Source organism: Pelobates fuscus, chromosome 2 (genome assembly GCF_036172605.1).
Source record: "Pelobates fuscus isolate aPelFus1 chromosome 2, aPelFus1.pri, whole genome shotgun sequence".
NCBI classification, from domain to species: domain Eukaryota; kingdom Metazoa; phylum Chordata; class Amphibia; order Anura; family Pelobatidae; genus Pelobates; species Pelobates fuscus.
In genome coordinates this window covers 225,370,360-225,394,506 of record NC_086318.1, presented here as the reverse complement: position 1 = coordinate 225,394,506, position 24,147 = coordinate 225,370,360, and the positions used below count along the sequence as shown (strand labels likewise).

The 24,147-nt window shown below is 42.0% G+C and overlaps 1 protein-coding gene across 1 annotated transcript in view; it reads left to right on the top strand.

Annotated features, from left to right (window-relative positions):
• LOC134587098 (interferon-induced, double-stranded RNA-activated protein kinase-like) overlaps window positions 1-24,147 on the top strand; it is a 159,703-nt gene that overhangs the window by 44,104 nt on the left and 91,452 nt on the right. Inside the window, exons 6-7 of the mRNA XM_063443220.1 lie at window positions 21,593-21,696; window positions 23,761-23,893. Coding sequence (XP_063299290.1) covers window positions 21,593-21,696; window positions 23,761-23,893 — 237 coding nt within the window. The remainder of the gene's footprint in view (window positions 1-21,592; window positions 21,697-23,760; window positions 23,894-24,147) is intronic.

Sequence of the window (24,147 nt, the reverse complement as noted above, 5' to 3'; positions counted from 1 at the left end):
AGATAGACGCATTACATGCAAAGCAAGATAGTTCAAGCCGTGATTTGTCATAAGTGCGATGATTACGGCTTACAGCTCATGAAAACCCCAAATCCACAATTTCAGTAAATTAGAATATTACATGCAATCAATAAAACAAGGAGTGTACATAGAACAATATCGGACCTCTGAAAAGTATAAGCATGCATATGGACTCAGTACTTGGTTTCGGCCCCTTTTGCAGCAATTACTGCCTCAATACAGCGTGGCATGGAAGCTATCAGCCTGTGGCACTGCTGAGGTGTTATGGAAGACCAGGATGCTTCAATGGCAAGTGCCAACTTCTGCTGGAAAATGAAGTCCGTATCCTCATAAAGCTTGTCTGTGGAAGGAAGCATGAAGTGCTCCAAAATCTCCTGGTAGACGGCTGCGTTGACCCTGGACTTAATGAAGCACAGTGGACCAACACCAGCAGATGACATGGCTCCCCAAATCAACACAGACTGTGGAAACTTCACACTGGACTTCAAGCATCTTGCAGTGTGTGCCTCTCCATTCTTCCTCTAAACTCTGGGTCATTGGTTTCCAAATGAGATGCAAAAGTTGCTCTCATCAGAAAAGAGGACTTTGGACCACTGAGCAACAGACCAGGTCTGTTTTTCTTTAGCCCAGGTAAGACGCTTCTGACGTTGTTTGTTGTTCAGGAGCGGCTTGACAAGAGGAATACGACATCTGAAGCCCATGTCCAGGATCGTCTGTGTGTGGTGGCTCTTGATGCACTGACTCCAGCCTCAGTCCTCTCCTTGTGAAAGTCCCCAACACCTTTGAATGGCCTTTTCCTGACAATCCTCTCCAGACTGCGGTCATCCCTGCTGCTTGTGCACCTTTTTCTTCCACACTTTTCCCTTCCACATAACTTTCTATTAATGTGCTTTGATACAGCACTTTGGGAACATCCAACTTCCTTCGCAATTACACTTTTGAGGCTTTCGCTCCTTATGGAGGGTGTCAATTATGGTTTTCTGCACAACTGTTGGGTCAGCAGTCTTCCCAATGATTGTGATTCCTACTGAACCAGACTGAGAGACCATTTAAAGGCTCAAATACCCTTTGCATGTGTTATGGCTTACTTAGCTGATTAGAGTGGGACACTGTGAGTCTAGAATATTGCACCTTTTCACAATATTCTAATTTACTGAGATTGTGGATTTGTGGTTTTCATGAGCTGTAAGCCAAAATCATAGCACTTATGACAAATCATGGCTTGAACTATCTTGCTTTGCATGTAATGCGTCAATCTCATATATTAGTTTCCCCTTTTACATTGCATTACTGAAATAAATTAACTTTTGCACAATATTCTAATTTTTCGAATATCACCTGTAACTGGGTAAATCTGTTATTCTTGAAGAGTCCAGACTTTTGAAGATGGTGCCGTTTAGATCTTAGTACAGTTGGTGGTAAATAAACACCATGAACTGTAAATGTCAACTGACTACAGTCACAGCAGTGACATGGTGGTACAGACACTGATTGGCTATTATTGAACTGCTTCATCTCTTCATCTCTTCATTTGTGAAAGTTACCGGGTCAAATATAAGGCTTGATTTTACTTTTTTTTGTTATTGAAATTTGTCAGATTGGTTAGGTTGCCTTTGAGAGCGTATGGTAGCCAAGAAATGAGAATTAGCCCCATGATGGCATACCATTTGCAAAAGAAGACAACCCAAGGTATTGCAAATGGGGTATTTTCAGCCTTTTTTAGTAGCCACTTAGTCACAAACACTGGCCAAAGTTAGCGTTTTTTGCATTTTTAACACACAAATAAATATAAATGCTAACTTTGGCAAGTGTTTGTGACTAGGTGGCTACTAAAAAAGACTGGACATACCCCATTTTGAATACCCTGGGTTGTCTACTTTAAAAAAAAATATGTACATGTGAGGTGTGATTCGGGGATTTATGACAGATAACGGAGTTACAATGTCACTATTGATAACTTTAAAATATATATATATTGAAACAGCAATTTCCTACTTGTATTTATAGACCTATAACTTGCAAAAAAAAGCAATAAAGCATGTAAACACTGTTGTTAAACTCGGGACAACATTTTGAATCTATTTAGCAGTTTTTCTCATTAGCTTTTGTCGATAAGTAAAAGATTTTTCAAGTAAAAGTCCAAAAACATGTATTTTTTTTAAAATTTTTCACTATATTTTATTATTTTTTTAAATACAATATATGACATGATACAAATAATGGTATGTAAAGAAAGCCCTTCTTGTCCTGAAAAAAACAATATATAACTTGTATGGGAACCGTAAATGAGAGAGAGGAAAATTACAGCTAAACACAAACCACAACACCACAAAAGTGTTAAAACTGCTCTGGTCCTTAACGTACAACATCGCAAAAACAGGCCGGTCCTTGAGGGGTTAATATACAAAACTATTGTCATACACTTCATTTCAAAATTGATTTGTGGTAAATGTTGATACATTCTTACAGGTTTTGTCAATACAGTAACTGACAGCTATCTTCTATAAGGTGGATGAGTCCATAAATGGTTCCAAGAACCCCTTTAGATCAGACACTTCCCTTTATAGACACAGTAATAATCTGCATTCTATATATGAACATACGTCTTTCTGTGCACCCCTTAAAGCAACTTGTGTTAAAGGGACACTGTAGGCAGTATAACCATTTCATCTCAATGAATTTGTTAAAGTGCATGGAATCCCCTGACCTGTCCCTCCATTCAGTGTTTAACCATTTTCCACCAATTTAACATTGAGGGTCACTTGGCTTCTACAGTCCCTCCCCATTGGAGGTGTGACTTAGACAGATATTGTCAGGATCGGGACAGGGATCCAACACGCAGAATACAAACAGGAGCTAGGTACGTATACCGGACCTTAGAATGGCCGGACTAACGTAAGGAGAAAGCAAAGAATGGTCAGAGACAAGCCGAGGTCGAGGGAACGAGAGAACAGGTAAGCGAGAGACGAGCCGAGGTCAAAGGACACGAGAGATAAGCAGGAACGAAAGTACAAGCCGAGTCAGAACCAAAGAGACAATAGTAATAAGAGCACTGAGTGACCAGACAAGCTAGAACCACGACAGGGCAATGAACCATTACACACATCCCTATTTTATACCTAGCTCTTTGATTGATGACTCTGCCCCTGCCGAGCCCTCATTCGTTGTTCGGAACTAGATTGACAGGTCGGGACGTGATTGCCGTCATGACGTCGGCTCCTGAGCGCCGCGTCATAAAAGGAAGCGGGGCTATCGCGGCCGGCGTGTAAACGGTTATGAGAGCTGTGAGGATTGGGTGAATCAGTCCCCCTGAGAGGACGGCCGTTAGAAAGTCTAACCTCCTCCGAGGTAGAGACTTTAGGTACCCTGACAGTACCCCCCCTCTCAGAAACGCCCACCCGGCGGAAGGACCCGGGGCGAGACGGAAAATGAGCATGAAATGCCCTGAGGAGACGAGGGGCATGCACATCTTCCCGGACCACCCAAGACCTTTCCTCAGGACCATAACCTTTCCAGTCAACAAGATATTGCACCCTCCCCCGAGAAACCCGAGAATCGAGAATGGACTTGACTTCATACTCCTCCTGACCCTCAACCTGGACAGAACGAGGGGAGGACACAGCGGAGGAAAATCTGTTACAAACCAAAGGTTTCAATAAGGAAACATGAAAGCAATTCGGGATGCGCAGGGCAGGCGGAAGAGCCAGACGATACGCAACCGGGTTAATACGAGACAGAACCCTGTAAGGACCTATGTAACGAGGAGCAAATTTCATGGAGGGAACCTTCAAGCGGATGTTTCTGGAACTCAGCCATACCCTATCAACCGGGGAAAAAACCGGAGCCACCCGTCTGCGTTTGTCAGCGTGTCGTTTGGACACCGTGGAATTATGAAGAAGAATGCGTCGAGTCTGATCCCACAACTTCCTCAGATTGGCAACATGAACATCAACCGACGGTATCCCTTGGGAAGGGGAAACCGACGGAAGAACGGAAGGATGAAAGCCATAATTCATGAAAAAGGGGCTAGAACGAGTAGAATCGCAAACGAGATTGTTGTGCGCAAACTCCGCCCAAGGAATCAGACCGACCCAATCGTCCTGGTGTCCAGAAACAAAACAACGCAAACATTGTTCAACCTTTTGGTTGGTGCGTTTGGCAGCTCCGTTGGACTGGGGATGATAGGCAGAAGAAAAATTCAATTTGATGCCCAATTGAGAACAGAAGGACCTCCAAAACCGGGAAACAAATTGGGGCCCTCTATCAGAAACAATTTCAGAAGGAATACCATGTAAACGAAAAATCTCCCTCGCGAAAATCTCAGCCAATTCGGGAGAAGAGGGCAATTTAGGCAGGGGTACAAAATGAGCCATTTTAGTAAACCTGTCAATCACCGTGAGGATAACAGTATGTTTTTTAGAAACAGGCAAATCGACAATGAAGTCCATAGCCAAACAAGACCATGGTTTCTCGGGAATTTCTAGGGGGTGCAAAAGCCCACATGGAAGCGTATGAGGTTGTTTAGTCCTCATACAGACCTCACATGCCCCGACGAAGTCCTTAACATCCTTACGTAACGAAGGCCACCAGAAATCTTTAGAAATCAGAGAACACGACTTGCGTATGCCAGGGTGTCCGGCAAATTTACTGTTATGAAAACACTGCAACAGTTCCAGTTGGAGTTCAGGAGGAACGAAGTACCGATCCCCAGGAACAAGTCTGGGAGCCAGATGCTGTACTTTCTTGATCTCAGCAAGCAACGGGGAGTGAATCTTGATGCTTGTGTTGGCAACAATATTACACTTGGGAACTACAGAAGAAAAAAACATATCAGACATAGTAGAAGGTTCATGTTGGCGGGACAATGCATCAGCCTTAGAGTTCTTAGAACCAGGTCTATAAGTGAGCACGTAGTTGAAATGAGTAAGGAACAAAGACCAACGAGCCTGCCTGGCGGACAGGCGCTTGGCTTCCCCTATATAGGACAAATTCTTGTGATCCGTCAAAATAGTAACCGGGTGTAAAGTCCCTTCCAACAAATGTCTCCATTCCTTTAAAGCCATAATGACCGCTAATAGTTCCCTGTCACCAATATCATATCTGCTTTCAGGCCCAGACAATTTCTTGGAAAAAAAAACACATGGGTGCAGCGGTTTATTCAAACCTAGCCTTTGGGACAAGATAGAGCCTATACCCGTCTCTGAGGCGTCTACCTCGAGTAAAAAAGGCAAGGAGGTGTCAGGATGAACTAATATTGGTGCTGAGGCAAACTGTTCCTTGAGTGTACTGAAAGCAACAAGCGCCTCAGAAGACCAGGTCTTGGTATCAGCACCCTGTCTAGTCATATTGGTAATAGGAGCAATAATAGAAGAGTACCCCTTAATGAAGCGACTATAATAATTGGAGAATCCGATAAACCTCTGAATGGCCTTGAGTCCCTTGGGCAATGGCCAATCCAAAATTGATTGGAGTTTAACCGGGTCCATCCTAAACCCGTCTCCAGAAATAACGTAACCAAGAAAGTTTATCTGAGATTGGTCAAAGCTACACTTCTCCAATTTGCAGTACAAACCATGTTGTAGAAGCTTACGCAATACCCTTCTGACTTGTTTGTGGTGAGTCTCAGGCTCTCTAGAGTGTATTAGTAAATCATCCAAATAGACTATAACACATTCATGTTGAAATTCCCTAAGAACCTCATTAATTAGGTCCTGGAATACAGCAGGAGCATTGCAAAGGCCGAAGGGCATTACCGTATACTCATAGTGACCATAGCGGGTATTGAAAGCCGTTTTCCATTCGTCACCCTGCTGGATTCTCACTAAGTTATAAGCTCCCCTCAGATCTAACTTGGTAAAAATCTTGGAGCCTTTCAGGCGATCAAATAGCTCAGTAATCAAGGGAATAGGATAAGCATTTCTGATCGTTATCTTATTCAAGCCCCGATAATCAATGCAAGGCTGTAGAGTGCCGTCTTTCTTATCTACAAAAAAGAAACCGGCCCTGGCTGGAGAAGAGGATCTCCTAATAAATCCCTTGTCTAGGTTCTCCCGTATGTATTCCTCTAAGACTAAGTTCTCCTTAGTGGATAGAGGATATACAGTACCCCTCGGAGGCATAGTACCAGGCAGGAGTCTAATCTTACAGTCAAAGGACCTGTGTGGGGGTAAAGTATCAGCCCTCTTTTTATCAAAGACTGCCTTTAAATCCAGGTACTGAGATGGTATCCGTAAATCTGTGGGCTGGTTAGAGTTACTTGGTGTGTCAACTACGCAAACTGGTGAGATTTTCTGTAAACAACCTCTCTGGCAACCCTGACCCCAGGAGACTATCTCACCTTGTTCCCAATCAATAATAGGGTTATGCTTCTTAAGCCAGGGGTACCCCAAGACTATTGGAACTGAAGGAGATGAGATAAGCATGAGAGATATACCCTCCTCGTGTAAAATACCAATGGTTAACTTAACTGGTATAGTCTCACGAAAAATAACAGGGTCTGATAATGGTCTACCATCTATGGCCTCAACGGCCAAGGGTGTATCCCTTAGCTGAGAAGGGATAGAGTGGTTCGTGACAAAGGCTTGGTCAATAAAGCTTTCAGCTGCTCCGGAATCTATTAATGCCATAGCATTAAGTACTCCCTTTTCCCAAGCTAAAGAAACAGGTAACAGAAGCCTATGATCCTTGTAATCATATGTAGAGGACAAGATAGAAACACCCAAGGCCTGTCCTCTTGAGAAACTTAGGTGCGAGCGTTTCCCGGACGGTTAGGGCAATTTAGGCGTAGGTGACCTCTTACTCCACAATACATACTCCCTTCTCCTGTATTGTCTTTCACTCTCTGAGAGTCTTTCACTCTCTGAGAGACGAGTGTTACCTATTTGCATAGGTTCTGGGAGAGCTAGAGTTGTAGATTCAGAATTCTGAAATGCGGAAGCTAGTCTTAAGGAAGGTCTGTGAGTTCTATCTCGAGTGTTCTGCCTCTGTCTCATGCGTTCATCTATTCGAGAAATAAATGAAATTAATTCTTCCAAATTTTCAGGAAGATCTCTTGTGGCAACCTCGTCTAAGATCTCATCTGATAATCCGTTCAGAAATACGTCCATATAGGCCTGTTCATTCCACTTGACCTCTGCCGCCAAGGATCTGAACTCTAACGCATAATCCACAAGGGTTAGGCTATGCTGTCTAAGACGTAATAGTAGTCTAGCTGCACTGGCCTTTCTTCCTGGAGGCTCAAAAGTCCTCCTAAAAGTAGTGACAAATGCATTATAATTATAGACTACTGGATTATCATTTTCCCACAGAGGGTTAGCCCATCTAAGAGCTTTGTCAATGAGTAATGAGATTATGAATCCAACCTTCGCCCTGTCTGTAGGGTAGGCGCGGGGTTGTAATTCAAAATGAATCCCTATCTGTTTTAGGAAACCTCGACAGGTATCCGGAGAACCGCCATAGCGTAAAGGGGAAGTAACACGGGAAGAGGCTCCCACTATGGCTACCTCTAGGCCTGTATTAACAAGAGAGATGGGTGGTGTACGCATCTCCTCTGATTGATTACTAGGATGGGATAGCAATGCTTGCAGCGCCAGAGCCATCTGGTCCATTCTATGGTCCATGGCTTCAAATCTCGAGTCAGGAGAACCAATCGGAGTGTTTGTACCTGCAGGATCCATTGGCCCTGTCGTAATGTCAGGATCGGGACAGGGATCCAACACGCAGAATACAAACAGGAGCTAGGTACGTATACCGGACCTTAGAATGGCCGGACTAACGTAAGGAGAAAGCAAAGAATGGTCAGAGACAAGCCGAGGTTGAGGGAACGAGAGAACAGGTAAGCGAGAGACGAGCCGAGGTCAAAGGACACGAGAGATAAGCAGGAACGAAAGTACAAGCCGAGTCAGAACCAAAGAGACAATAGTAATAAGAGCACTGAGTGACCAGACAAGCTAGAACCACGACAGGGCAATGAACCATTACACACATCCCTATTTTATACCTAGCTCTTTGATTGATGACTCTGCCCCTGCCGAGCCCTGATTCGTTGTTCGGAACTAGATTGACAGGTCGGGACGTGATTGCTGTCATGACGTCGGCTCCTGAGCGCCGCGTCATAAAAGGAAGCGGGGCTATCGCGGCCGGCGTGTAAACGGTTATGAGAGCTGTGAGGATTGGGTGAATCAGTCCCCCTGAGAGGACGGTCGTTAGAAAGTCTAACCTCCTCCGAGGTAGAGACTTCAGGTACCCTGACAGATATTACACAATTCATTCTCCCAATTCCTTCTTACCAATTAATACCAGCAATAGGCACTTTGATAGGCTTAAAGCAGTCGTCTGACACTCTTGGCCAATCACAGCTGCCTATTACTGTTCAGGCTAATGCACTCTCATTTGCACAAGCAGCACAAAGAGAGTGGACTACTGGAGACTTACATTTAACAATAAAAACAGTTCCACGCTATATGGGAGGTCAGTGCATTGGGACTCTAGAACCTAAAACCACTTCAATGAGTTAAACTGTTATAGTGTCTACAGTGTTCTTTTATCTTTAATAATACTAATGGACGGATGCTAATTAAGGCTTTTTCACAAAGATTTTCTCTGGTAGGGTGGGGTTATTTAAAGATGTTTGTCATTTTAAGAATATAATGCAACAATCAAAAGAAGTATGTTTGATAAACTTTTTAGCTATTTATGTTATTAATCAGATTTTTATTGTTTTTGTTTTCTCCAAAGACAAAGAAGATATAAATAAGATAGGTAAAGAGAGTACTACATTATACCATGAGGTCTCTGTCGTAAGATAAAACCCATTGGTCACACAGGACCATGGGAATATGATCAATGACAGCATAGAAAATGGAGTATAATAATAAAGATTTAGTATGACTTGCAGGTCTTAATACTTAAACAATCATATAAAATAAACTTCAAGCACAGTTATACCAACGCTACTATAAACTTAACTTTGCGACCTTCCAGAATATCTTTTCTTGTGTGGGAACATCTTAGATTTCAATATGGTTCAGTGTCGCATAACTCTGAGTGTTGGTTATGAAGGACTGGACCCGGTTGTCACTACAGAGTGTGAATTCATGTCACTAAGATGTTCGGAACTAAAGTCAAACAAGTCGAGTGTAGGGATAAAACCGTGTCCATTCATTAAGGGCAAAATACAAGTTGTGGATATTATTGGTGACATCCTAAGCATATAGGTTGAGGCGTCTAACCCATTTTAGTCGATAGGAAACTATAAGTTAGTTATCATACATTGGAGAGTACTAATAATTATGTTTAATATATTTGCGGCCCACCTGCCCTGGGGCCGCTTTGTGCTGCGGCTGTGACCTGCCGCAAGACAGGAAAGGTGTATTAATTTGAGGGAGGGGCAGTGTATTCATTTGGTGATGGAGGATGCCAGTGTATTAATTTGAGGTAGTGGCCAGTGTATTAAATGGGGGGATGGAGGAGGCAGTGTATTCATTTAAGGGAGGGATGGCACAGTGTATTAATTTTGGGCGGAGGGGCAGTGTATTCATTTAGGGCAGGTAGGGGCAGTGCATTAAATTGAGGGAGGGAGGAGGCCAGTTTAGTAAATTGGGGGAGGGAATGGGGCAGTGAATTAGAGTGATGAAATGGCAGCGTGTTAAATTGGGGCGAGGGCAGCGTATTAATTTGAGGGGGGAGGGGACAGTGTATTTATTTGGGGGAGGGAGGGGGTGGTGTAATAAATTGGTGGAGGGAGTGGGGCAATGTATTAGAGTGGTGGGAGGGAGGCAGTGTGTTAAATTTGGGGTAGGCAGTGTATTAATTTGGGGATGGAGTGGGATAGTGTATTAAATTGTGGGAAGGAGAAGGCAGTATATTAAATTGGTTAAGGGAGCGGGCAGTGTATTTAATTGGGGGAGGGAAGGCAGTGTATTCAATTAGAGTGGAGGCGGAGCAGTGTATTGAATTTGTGGGCGGTGTATTAAATGGGGGAGGGTATCAGAATGGGGGAAAGGAGAACATTTTTGGTGGGGTCTGCAATCTAATGCACTCCCCATGGAGATGCTGATTGGCCCCGCAGCTTTTTCTACAAATGCACAATAGCCTCCCAAAGCTCTCCGTGGAAAGGCATTGGATTGGCTGAGATCATCAAGTTTAACGATCTCAGCCAAAGTGAAGAACACACTCATAGGACTTCAAAATCAACAAGATAATGTAAGTTGTTTTTTACAGCTGACCAACAGCATACATTTACCATTTCCGTCCCACTACCGTTACTTTTCTTAATATGTCAAGGACGTTGGTGTCAGGATCCTATCCTGACAACCAAGATATTGTTTTATTTTATTACTGCAATACCTGTTTCTCGCCTGGTAACAGTAGTTTAGGATTAGTGATTATGGTGAGTGTCATCGCTGTATATTATATGAAAATGTCAAGCTACTAAACAGCGTTTTTGTTAAGCTAGACATGTATAGAGCATTGCGAATTGCGCCTAGGGTATAAAGCAGGCTAGTTGTTTAACCCCTTAAGGACCAAACTTCTGGAATAAAAGGGAATCATGACATGTCACACATGTCATGTGTCCTTAAGGGGTTACATGTATGCACATTTAAAACAAGGAAAGAAGTAAACAACAAGAGAAGTAATTGCTAGACCATTCATTTGTTACAAGTTAATTGCTGGTTTGAGCAGGCTTACCATGTTGGCTAGTCTGCGTGCTATATGTGACATGTGTGTGATTACCGCTGGCCATTTTAGTAAACAAATGAACTTATTCAACCGATTAATCAATAACAAGTGTTTATGTTTCTGAGCATTCTGTTGGTGATGACAGTAATAGAGTGTCCCAAGTCAAGCTCTATATCTAGTAAAAACAAAGAGAGTATTTGTTTTTACTATGTATTTTAAGCTGTTGGATACTAAGCTACTGCTGCTGTAAGCGCGGTGCTTTATCTTTGTGTTTCTATATCTAGATTGGTAGCTGGACAGCTGGTGGCTGCAGTTCCTCACCCGATGCCACTGGTGTGCCTCAGGGGGCAGTCCACATTATGACCCAACGTGATGGTTTGCGGCTGGTACCAATCCGTCCATGTCTCGCCATGCGGTTTGCTCCAGGCTGGGGTGAGAACTCAGGTCTTGCTGTTCCGGTGGCTGGTGCGGCTGCGACCGGTGGGCGGCTCTGGACAGGGTACACCTTGCAAGCTGCGGTGTTTGGAGGTTGCCGATGCTGCTGATCGGTGGGTCGGGCTTGCCTGGTGGTCCCACTCAGTCGTGTGTGAGTGCTGGCGCCTGTGGGACTTGTCTTCGTTTCCCGCCACCTGGATCTCCAACATTCTCTCCTTCCGGAGACTGCTCTGGGGGCGCAGTGCGGATGTCTACACAGGTGGCGCCGAGTGGCATGGCGAATCCATGCCGCAAACCCCCTCACCATTAGATGGAAAGACCGACCATTGGTGTGTTATTTTGTCCATAAGTTGGTGCAAAGCAGATGAAAGAATTCCAGGGTGTGTTTAGGTGGCTTAATAAGGGTGCTTTGTGTCACGGGTCGTGCCCCGGCCGCCATCTTGCTTGGGCCCTGATAGGCTTGTTTGACTGCTGGTTTTGTCACTTGTTTAAGCTGAGTTGCGGGGGGTAGTCGTCCCCAGCAAGGACCGGGATATCCCCCACCGGTCCGGGGGGGGGGAGCAGCAGGGCAGTGTCCGATTTGTGCTTACGAGCGGGTCCCGTGCCGGTAGGTCGCCCACCTCTCCCAGGCTTCAGGCCCTGCTCCAGTTTAGGCCGCGTGGCCAGTCCAGGCTCTAGTGTTGCTTGTCGGTGCATGACCGGCATCTTTCCATTCCTCGTGTGGTCCTGCATCTTTCTCTGGGCTCCGTGTGCTGCTGGCAACATTAGATCGTGCATGATCATCGTTTTTGTGCCCGTTGGTGCTGGAGCTCTCAGAGGAACGTCCGGCCATCTTGGCTGTCAGGCCCCACCCCCCCAAGGGGTTGCCTTTTACATTGAGAGAAGTTGTGTTCTGCTTCTGGCACTTGTTCTTTCTGATACTTGTTTATGGTCTGATACAGACAAGACATCTGTTCCTGGCTAAAACTGATTCCCGATAACCTGCTCAACTCTGATTTCCTTTGATCCATCCTGATTAATCCAAACATCCTGCTTTAATTCAAACTGGACTTTGTTTTCTAATTATTCCTTATTTGCGTTGGAGCTAACCTGCCTGGACTTTACTAACTATACTATTAATTGCAACTCTCTTGGAAAACCCTGATCCACTTATCTAGTAATTTCTGTACAAATCATCCAGACTAAAGAGACTGTTCACCTTAATTTAGAACCAACCTGAATCCCATTATCCTTTATTATGCTGTTCAATATTGTCTGATAATATTATGTTTACTTGTTACCTATTATTTCACTGATAGGTTTCCCTTTCTCCTGTAAAACTGCTTTGGGGCATATTGCCTAAACTTCTATTTATTCTACTACTCCTTCATACTTACCTGTAATTCTTCTTCTAGGTTCTGCTTTCTCCCTTTATCTTAATTATTCCTTGTCTCTTTTTATCCTGTTATTATATTTGTTACCTTTGTATAAACCTCGTCTAATAACTCAAACAACCTGAAACCAATCCATAAGTCTTCTCTCTGACCTGCTCAGAATCATGACAGTTAGACTGAAACATTGGTTATATGCAAATGTCTCCTTAAAATAAATCCACTATCTTGTTTACTTTGAAGCCCTACGAGAGTGAGGACGTCCAGTGTCAGTTAGGCAAACTTTTTTTTACACTGTACTTTTCTAAATAAACCTACGTTTCCATGAAAACTGTTTTTAGTTTTTTTTGCAGCCCACATGAACTTAAATCTTGTATATTTGGCCCGTGTTAGCTTTTGAGTTTGACATGCTTGACCTAGTGCTTATCCTTAAGCTCTTCTCCAGCCACTTGTTTGTTGTCTTTTAAGTTGAACATGCGCCAATCTCACTGGATGAGCGAAGGTTAGGACTGCCTCTCCAACCCATTAAACGTGCACAAAGTCCGACCTATAGATCTTGTCACTATGTACTTAGTGTAGAAACCAGATTGCACCCTTTATGCATGTCTCTCATCTGGAGAGCCAAGAAAACAGTAAGAAAAGCTATCAGCAGCGCCCCAAAGTCCCCATGATAGAACATAGCCGTAGAACAGATATAGTAAAAAGAATGAGAAAATATATGGACACCCATCATCGAACCCTCTCACGGATCAGACTAAACACGGTAGCATTTCCAATCCGTGGGTCACATTTAGAAATGAAATCAAACCAGAGGTACAATATCTCCACATGTTTAGCGCTATTCCCAACCAATGCTGCTTGCATCTCATCTGCTGTCTGTATCTCCTCTACCCGAGCGAACCATTGTTACCAGATGGGTGCTTGTGTTTGTTTCCAGAGGGCAGACACCAAGGATTTTGCGGCATTGATCAAGTGTCGCACTATTGACTTCTTATAGTTGGCAAGTGGCAGCAGGTAATGCAGTAGTACATGTAAAAAATCAAATGGGGGTGCTTCCCCTAAAATTTCTGAGATCCTAGCTCTGTTCTTTCCCAAAATTATCCTACCAGATGTGACAAATGGTTCCTATTGTGGTTCCTCACCTCCAAACACGCCTCAGATATTTTTGGGTAGAACCTGTGTAGAACTTCAGGCATCTTGTACCAGTGTAAGAGCAATTTTATAACATGACAGGAGGCTTCGTATTTGCTTAAGTCTCTCTTTACTAGAACTCCACAGCAGCACAGAAAACAACCAATCAGAAAAAAGTTAGGTACTATAAAACTCCCCTCCCCATGCATCATTCCCTCTTTCTTTGCTGCTCCGCACCAGTACAGGTCAGAGTACCTCTGCCTCCTGCTAATATTAGTTGGTGGCTTTGGGTTTATTATGATTTATTTAGGGTGTATATTTGTTATTTTAGTCATGTTGTTTTGCTTATATATATATTGTATTTTCATATATATATTTTTATGTTATAGCATTTAGTTATACCTATGTTATGTACATTTTTTGGTCATATAATTATTTTGAATCCATATTTTATTGATATACATATTGTTTTTATATTATTTTCCGTTTTTGCTTTTATTTCTGCTTCATGATTTCTGCATGTTTTTTGCTCGTTTCCCCTGTGTCATTGGGGATGTTGGTGGTATCGGGGGAGCCCCTGGGGATCCCTGTTGTTTGTTTTGCCCTCCTCTCCACTCCCTGGCGCCATTCTACTAGTTTCCCTCCCCTGTGGGGATGCGGGCGCTCTGCTCGGGGTGTCAGGAGACTAGCCGTTTGTCTGCCTCCTCTGACTCCCCGAGCTCTGGTGTGAGACTGCCGGCGCCCGGGGTTCCTCGCGGTCAGACGCGAGCACCCCGCGACCGGGTCGGCTCACACACGTGGCCGCCTCGCCGCGGCCGGGTTTTTCCCTCAGCCTCGTGGATCCGACCGGCTGGAGAAAGGGGTGCCTGCTCACGGCCCCTCCTCCTTCCACGGTCGGATCTCTGCGTTTGTTGCCCTGCTGAGATTCCCCGGCGGGTCTCAGCAGTTCTTCCACATTCCACATATATCACTATAGTTATTTAGTGTTGATCTCACAGCTTGCTGTGAGCTTTAGGGCTTTTTATAGGTCAGACTTCTGATTTTCTATGACAGTTCTTATTTTCTGGCTGTGTATTTGTCTCACAGTGTATATGAGATTGCTATGCGTTTTTCTCACAGTGTATATGAGATTACTATGCGTTTTTCTATCAGTGTATGTGAGATTACTATGTGTTTGTCTGACAGTGTATATCAGATTACTATGTGTTTGTCTGACAGTGTATATGAGATAGCTGTGTGTTTTTCTGACTATATATATCAGATTACTATGTGTTTTTCTGACAGTGTATATATGATAGCTGTGTGTTTTTCTGATTATGTTTATCAGATTATTATGTGTTTTTCTCACTGTGTATATGAGGTTGCTAGGTGTTTTTCTGACTGTGTATACGAGATCTCTGTGTGTTTTTATGACTGGGTATATGAGATTATTTAGTGTTTTCTGACAGTATATATGTGACTACTGTGTGTTTTTCTGACTGGGTATGTGAGATTATTATAGGTTTTTCTGTCAGTGTATGTCAGATTACTAGGTGTTTTCTGACAGTGTATATCTCAGATTGCTGGGTGTTTTTTACTGACAGTGTATATCGCAGATTGCTGCGTGTTTTTACGGACAGTGTATATCACATATTGCGGTGAGTTTGACTGCTGTGTATATCTCAGGATATTGTAGTTTTGCTGACAGTGTATATCGCGGTTTCCTGTGAGTTACAGGTATTGTGAGCTTGGATTAGTGTGCCTCGCAGTATATAACCTTTCGGGTCCAGCTATGGGGTCTCTGAGGAGACTACTCTGGTATGAACTCACTGCCCATGGCATACATATAGTGTTAACAGACCTGGATCTGGAATACCAGTCTACACTGATTCTATTCAATATTTTCAGAGATGATGATGATGGTATCTATATTTACGATTGAGTCATCAAACAGTTCTGTGTGAGCTTGTGCATACCAATTCACAGTTTAAGGTGAGTATCGCTCTATGTATCTTACTTTCAGGGACATGGTAATCACTGTGACAACTTCCGCTTATACCAATACAGCTGGGATACCGCTGTTTGCCTGCTGGGCATTTAGGGACTGCCAGTCCCGGTTCAAGTTACTCAGACAGCATTACGCTGCCTAAAGGGTTGATTGCCTAAGGGCCCTATGTCACAAGATGCCCGGAGGATCTACAATTTTGGGGACCTCTACCCGAACTCAGAGGTACTCGTTACTCATTCGATACTCACCGTAAAGCGCTACGGAATTGGAAGACGCTGTATATAAATGCATGTTATTAATAATATTGGTATCACTCAGCCCATTGATTGGCCTGCTATGTCTGTGCCCCATTGATTGGCCTGCTATGTCTGTGCCCATAAGATTGGCCTGCTTTGTCTGTGCCCATAAGATTGGCCTGCTTTGTCTGTGCCCATAAGATTGGCCTGCTTTGTCTGTGCCCATAAGAATGGCCTGCTATGTCTGTGCCCCACAAGAATGGCCTGCTATGTCTGTGCCCACAAGAACGGCCTGCTATGTCGGTGCCCATGAGAATGGCCTGCTATGTCTATACCCATAAGAACGGCCTACTATGTCTGTGCCCATAGGAACGGCCTACTATATCTGTGCCCATAAGAACGGCCTACTATGTCTGTGCCCATAAGAATGGCCTGCTATGTCTGTGCCCATAAGAACGGCCTGCTATGTCTGTGCCCATAAGAACGACCTGCTAGGTCTGTGCCCATAAGTACGGCCTCTGTGCCCATAAGTACGGCCGGCTATGCCGGTGCCCCAATTATTGGCCTCCTATGTCGGTGCCTATTTCTATGGCCTACTATGTCGGTGCCTATTTCCTTGGCCAACTACTCTGTGTCCATTAGTTGGCCCGCTGGGCCTGCTCTATCCCTTTTGGCCGCAGGCCTGGGGGAATACCACTGAGGAGAAACCAGTGCCCACCAGTGACATGGAAATAGGCAGGTGTCCGGACAGGCACCATTGCCATACTATCCAAGAGGACACCAATATACGGCCATCTGGATATGACAGGTAGGGTGAAGGCCCTAAACCTCAGACCTGAAGGGCAAGTTTGCCTATGAAGACCCCGGACACACATCCGCGGATTGCGCCAATCCGGCGACGGCACATCTCCAAGGAGAACTTTGCACAGGCAAGGACCGGTACTCAGACACCTACAGGAGAACGCAGTGTTTTTTTCCTTGTCTTTATCAACTAACTTCGTATCTGCCTCCCGGTATCCGGATAGCTATCGGTAGTTATCCCTGCGCGAGGTTAGCTCCTGGCCCTGTTCAGTGGGGCTTACTTGTCTTGCCTTCTGGCCTGCCTTTTTGCCTTCTAGCTGAGATAGAATTTGCGTTTTTTTCTCGTATCTACGTTTTTGTTGTCTTTTTTGTTTTCGTGACTTCTTTTTCCTTTCGCTCGGGTCGTCGAGAGGCCGGACTCGACCTCCTCCGACCTCCTGGGTACTCGTGGATTGCGGAGAACGTCTCCAGCTTTCCCCAGACTACCAACGGTCCGCCTGGACCCCGCGCGCGCGCACGGGATCTGGACGGTCAGTTGATAGTTTTTCCAGTGTTTTTCCCTTAGATTTCCCTCAGCCTTATGCTGATACTCGTATTTGGTGTACCCTATAGTTGGTCACCCTGAGTCTCTAGGGACTCTAGCTCCCCCGATACCACCAACATCCCCAATGACACAGGGGAAACGAGCAAAAAACATGCAGAAATCATGAAGCAGAAATAAAAGCAAAAACGGAAAATAATATAAAAACAATATGTATATCAATAAAATATGGATTCAAAATAATTATATGACCAAAAAATGTACATAACATAGGTATAACTAAATGCTATAACATAAAAATATATATATGAAAATACAATATATATATAAGCAAAACAACATGACTAAAATAACAAATATACACCCTAAATAAATCATAATAAACCCAAAGCCACCAACTAATATTAGCAGGAGGCAGAGGTACTCTGACCTGTACTGGTGCGGAGCAGCAAAGAAAGAGGGAATGATGCATGGGGAGGGGAGTTTTATAGTACCTAACTTTTTTCTGATTGGTTGTTTTCTGTGCTGCTGTGGAGTTCTAGTAAAGAGAGACTTAAGCAAATACTCGCCTCCTGTCATTAATAAAATTAAGATTATAGGTACACTAAAGCTAGCATAATCTACAATTAAAATTCACCTCCTGATATTTGGAGTTAGAGCTTTTATATTGTAAAATTAGATTTTATTTCCAACTGGGCATCTAAGAGCATCTTATTTTGAAGTTCCTCTCATTTCCTTTTAAAGGTATGTTTGCCTTGTAGATTCCCCACCAGAAGGTGTAGTAAAGCGTAATTCTTTGAACCATGATAAATCTCTGTGTATGGATGCCCTGCACAGAATGTTGTGGTAGAAGTGTTGCAGTAGGGAATTTCGAAATATCTACATTAAAAATGGCTATGAATCCCCCACTAGATTCACAAAGACTCTTTAGACCTGCATTCACTAGCACTTTCTGTAATGGGATTAACTCATAGCCCTCCATGAAATTCCAGGCACTTGGGGGAAGTCCTCCATCCAGGTCCATGTTATGTCAGCTTTATCAATGGATAAACTGCCATACACATATAGTTTGAACAACAGGGGAGTTTTTCACATAGCTAGCGTTCATATCCTTCCTAGAGCTCCAGACCATAGTTGGTAGTTGCATCTCCATGCCAATTCTATCTAATGCCACCCAGAGTTTCTGTGCTGGTGCATATTTGAGTTCCACCATGCTCAGTGTGGAGAAGAAGGATCTCATTAATATTACTGGGATAATTAGAAGCAGCAGTCTAGGTAAGACGTTCATCTTGATTACAGCTATACAACCAAGGCAGGTGATGTGTGGATAATTCCAGAATTTAAAATCATCTAGAATTTTGGTCAATAGACATGTGACGGTAGTCACCATCACTGGGGATGGAAGAGCGGATTTATTTTCCATGTAGGTCCCCAGATCCTCTTGTGTTTTGGTCACCCTGTGCCCATTATTGGTGCAGGGTATGTTGGATGTATTGATTGTCCAGGTTCTATGTGCCTTTCCCCTCCCCATTTTTCCTGTCCTATTGTTTCCCAAGCAGGGCATAGTCACATTGTCCCAGGGACACTGCCAGAGTAGCTACCCTGTCCCTCCTCAATCTCCCATTTGATCCCCAGCCCTTGCTTTTGTCTGGCCCCACCCTTCCTTGTATTATAGTGCTTTATTCAGCCTATTGAGGCATAAATATGTGTGCTATGTATATTAAAGTTAGTTGTTGTTCTAACCTTCACCAAGTGTCATCCGGTATTTGTAAAAAGAGCTGATTATTGCTCTGCTGAGTTCAATCGAACTACCAAACATATTCAAGATTCTTACACTGGAGCTTGTTCACATTGTTCGTGGGAATGTTTCCACCGAACAGTGCCCTTCTAAGTTGTGTAGAACGAACGCAGGTGATCCTGGAAGTCCAGCAGTGTTAGGGAGTTTCAGTGCCCGAAAACCGTTCCATGAACTTGACGACCAAACACTGCTGCCTGCGTTTGCGGAAAAAGCCCTGGATGCCACTTCATGGTCGTTCATGCGAACAGCGGTCGCCCAGACAAACACTTAGAACACTGCGGTGGAAAGTGTTACAAACTGTCAATCTATGGCACAGAAACACATCCGCATAAACAAATCTACAAGCAGAGCGAGGTATAAATGGAAAGAGTTTAAAGCAATAGTATACTAAAAATTAAAAGAGGGGGTGGGGGGAGCGTCTGAACGCTAAACCTTGAATAGACTATATATATATTGAACACCATATTGTAAAATATGATGGTAGCTCAACTTAATAACCCACTCCTGACACTCATATGAGAGTCACAAGCTTCTTACCTACATTTTAATTTATCACATATACTATACTATACTGTATATTGTTATTGTTTTATGTTCAAATATCGTAAAAAGTTATTATAATTATCAGGGAACTTCAGCTTTGAGGGCTGTGGGATGGTTACTAAAGTAAGTAGCAGGGTAATATTTATTCTTCACGGAAGGAGCAGAACACTCTTTGAAGTGGGTTTCCTGTAACTCATTATGTTTAACCAAGATGCTGTGCTCGAAGGTCACTGATTCCGGAGTTACTCAGGTAATCGGATGTCCGACTGAAAGGGCTGAGATAATCAATTACCATAAGTAAAATGGATGAGAGGCACTTCTTGCCAGTTTCATAATAGACAAAATACATCAAATTAATATAAAAAAAAAACAGTTAATATAAAAAAAAAAGTTAATATAAAAAAAAGCACAACAAAGAGAAGAAACTACATTACATGAAATTAAAAAGGTCAAATTCGATGTTAAGACCAGAGGGTTTTAGGGTATTCAACCTATATACCCATCTCATTTCCACCTTTCCTATTTGTTGTATAAAGTTGCCACCTCTCCATGACTTCTTAACATTCTGAAGAATGTTAAGAAGTCATGGAGAGGTGGCAACTTTATTTTGACCTTTTTAATTTCATGTAATGTAGTTTCTTCTCTTTGTTGTGCTTTTTTTTTATATTAACTTTTTTTTTTATATTAACTGTTTTTTTTTTATATTAATTTGATGTATTTTGTCTGTTATGAAACTGGCAAGAAGTGACTTGACTTATAATAGACTTATATTTTTAGCTTATAATGTATTTTTAAATTTAAATTATGTTTTAAGTATGTCTCTTTAAGAGTTGGAATAGTCTGGGTATACAAATTGAATTAACAGCTGTAGGTACACATTGGACACTATCGAGAATAGAAGTACGCCTACTTTTTGAGACTGTTAAAAACGGGATGGTCGGCACAGGAACACGTGATCTGAGGAAGCCTATACGGCGAAACGCGTCATCACGCTAGCACGCAGGACGTGAGGGAGATTGGACGCTCGAAAGACTGTGGGACAAGTTTTATGATATCCAGAGATACCGGTGTCCGGATGTTTAACGATTTGTTTGAATGAAAGTCTGAGCGATCTCAAATCTAACCTACAAAAGTCTGCGGAATATTTTATCAATAAAATTTATTTTATATTTGACGGCCGCCCGATCGTTTTTTCCCCATTGGAATCTGTAAGCAGTTCATTTCCTGGAGACACTGTGTAACAGTGAGAAAGCGAGGATAGCCTGAGCAGTCTCTTTACCTGCTCCATGTTTGTGAGTGTTCATTACATTTTTTAAATATTTATTAGTATCAAAACAATATTATACTATTGCATTTTGTCTCTTTTTGTTTTACATGTGGAGAATCAAGTTATTCTTATCAAATTTGGGTTTGTATACCTAATTAGCTATACTGATTCACAAACTAGCACTTATTAATCATTGTTTAAAACAGAATAATTTTTCTTCTTTGCACTTTAATAAATTGTATAATTGATAGTGCATATGATATATGTCACAATATTGGGTATTTAGCACATTTGACACTTTAGCACTTTTATGAGTGTTGTGTTTTGCACAGATTTGTGAATGCACAGTTATTTAAAGGCACAGCGCACTTTATGTTTGAACCATAATTATTTTTTGTGTTGAAAATACCAAGATGAGTGGTACAATAAGGTACAGCAATAGTGTAACAATAAGGGTGAGAATAGGCTCCTAATGCGCATTAACACTGCATAACAGGGTTTTTAACCAGAAGATAAATAAATATTATACAACAATTAAGTAATCGGGCGTTAAAGTTGGGAATAATTTTATAAACTAACAAGGGTGAGGAAAATGACTATTCAATTACATACTATATGTCTCACCAGTCTGCTTTTCTTTTTGGTCTACTTTTCAGCTATTTAATGTAAAAAAAACAAAAGTCATTTATAATGCACGTTTACTGGCTTTTACTGCAAGAAAGATATACATTTTTAAATATGTTAAAACCTAATTTTTATATTTCTATTTTTGTGTGATCTAGGAATCGCCGGACTACATGGTAATAATGAATGAATTATCCAACAAATATCAATGGTCATTTACTTTCATAGAAGTTGACCGCTGTGGGGTACAGCATGCCCCAGAGTAAGTGCCAATATTAATAGTAAATACAATAAAAAGGTTGCTTTCACCATGTGAAATTTCTGCTTACTGACAAATGCCTTCTTTGTATCAATGCATCTCTAATTCAGCGTCCCCATGCAGTGTGTGGAGATGCTGAGCGGTAGTGCAGCCTACTGTGCAGTACTGAGCCAGGAAGCACCTCCAATGGCCATCTGAGGAGTGGTCCCAAGGGGCAATGTAAACACTGCATATAATGATTATACTCACCAGAACAATTACATTAAGCTATAGTTGTTCTGGTGACTATAGTGTCCCTTTAATTGTTTATTCACTGTGGGGTTACGTCTACCCCCTTTTTTTTCTGTTCCCTATGTGGCACAAGCTCCATAGCTTTCTCCTTATCTATAAAAATAAAGAAGGGAATCTATATTCACCAAAACAACTTAAGTTTAATGAAGCAGCTTTGGTGTATAGATCATGACCTGCAATCTCACTGCTCAATTTTTTGCCATTTAGGAGTTAAATTATATTTATGCACCCCAGTCACACCTTCCTACATTGACTTGCACAGCTTTCCTAAACACTTCCTGTAAAGAGTTGTCTAATGTTTATACTTACTTTATTGCAAATTGTTTAATTTATAATTTATTATCTCCTGCTTTGTTAATAGCTTGCTAGACCCTGCAGGAGCCTCCTGCTAAGGTTCAATTTGCAGAGCAGGAGATATAAACATCTGACGTAAGTAACATCTGATTGAAAATGAAACCATTATGTTTTCATGCAGTCTGTGTTAATCACAGCCAGAGAAGGTGTGGCTAGTGCTGCATAAACAGAAACAAATATGATTTAACGCCTAAATGGCATTAAATTGTGGCAGTGAGACTTCAGAGGCATGTTCTATAAACTGCTTTGTTAGGTTAAAGTTGTTTTGGTGAATATAGTGTTAATCTATCTTGCATTTCATCCTACACCAGGCAGTTCTCTCTGCTGACACCACTCCGCCCCAGGATGACAAAATAAAAGATAAAGTTTAATTTTTTTTTTCATATGATAAATGTATATTGTTATGGATTTGATAATTTATTTGCACTAGATGTATTAACTGTATGATAGCTTGGCACATGTATTGCACAGGCATGGTGGTTTTCTATGGGATAGATATTTTACTTTGATTGGGGCAATGGGTTGTATTGTTGAATTTGTTTATAGTGGCTTATGGTGGCTCCGCTCCGCTGTGACGTCATTCAGTGCGCGCCGAGCAGAGCAGGCTGAGTGAATAGAGGTTGATGAATTGGTCGTTTACCTCTCCGAGGACGAGTGGGATTGTTTAAAGCAAGAAAAGAAGATTTACGTGGTTCTAACAAGAATTACCAGACCATCAGTTCTCTAGGTGTCGATTCATATGTTTTTGCTCTGTGAAATTTTTGTTGGCATAAAGAGGACTGAACAAGGGAGCAGCAAGTAACTGGGGACAAATTTATATCATCATTTATCCATTTTGTGCGCAAAACCTCCTCTTCTTTTATCCAATTGTATACATGTAAGTGTTTTAAGGGTGACTAAAACACTGGTTTGGTTTTAGACGCAGTGGGATTTATTTCTTATACTTGTATATTGTTTAGCGCCACTTACCCATTTTTTTGTCAATGTATTATTAGGCTGCTAGAACTTTTTTTTTATCAACGAAGAAGTATTGTATTTCTTAAGTACTATAGTAACTATGGTATTAGGAATAGACTGTAAATAGCTTACACTGAGAATACATTTTTACTAATTACTGCTGCATCTCTTATCAGAGGCTAACTGTGTTTCATTGTCCTTGTATGTACATTGTAGAGCCTGGTCCGTATTTACAAAATCTTTATGTATGTTTTATAAAAAAAAACTTAAAACATGACAAAGACTTTTCTTTGCTCTTCTTCTAGTAAATATAATTTCACAGAAAAGTAACATGATAAGTATTTTCATGGTTGTGAAAGTGCAAGGGGAATGGCTTTGTGATTACATTTTTTTTTTTGTACTTTGAAGCAGTGTCAAAGAAAAGTAACCTGTTCCTCAAAAAAATATATATTTTGACATTTGTAGGTTTTCGCTGAGGATTAAAATTGGAAAGACACTTTATCCTATAGCAAAAGGAAAAAATAAAAAACAGGCGAGAAAGAAGGCTGCATATTTAGCGCTACTGGAACTAAAAAATGACTACCCAACAGAGAGCCTGGTATAGTATTATCATTGTCAACATAAAAATGCATATAAGTCTGGTATTTTTATGCCTCTCTTTATGATGTAAATCAAGAGAAATTTAAAATTTATGTATTTTCCCCAGGTTATCCAGTAGGTTAACCTCTAAAGGACACATCTACAATTTGCTTATTTTGTACTTACAAATCAATTTTGCTAATTTTGCTGTGTTCAATCACAATTTCCAAAATACACTTAAAATGCAATATATATATATATATATATATATAT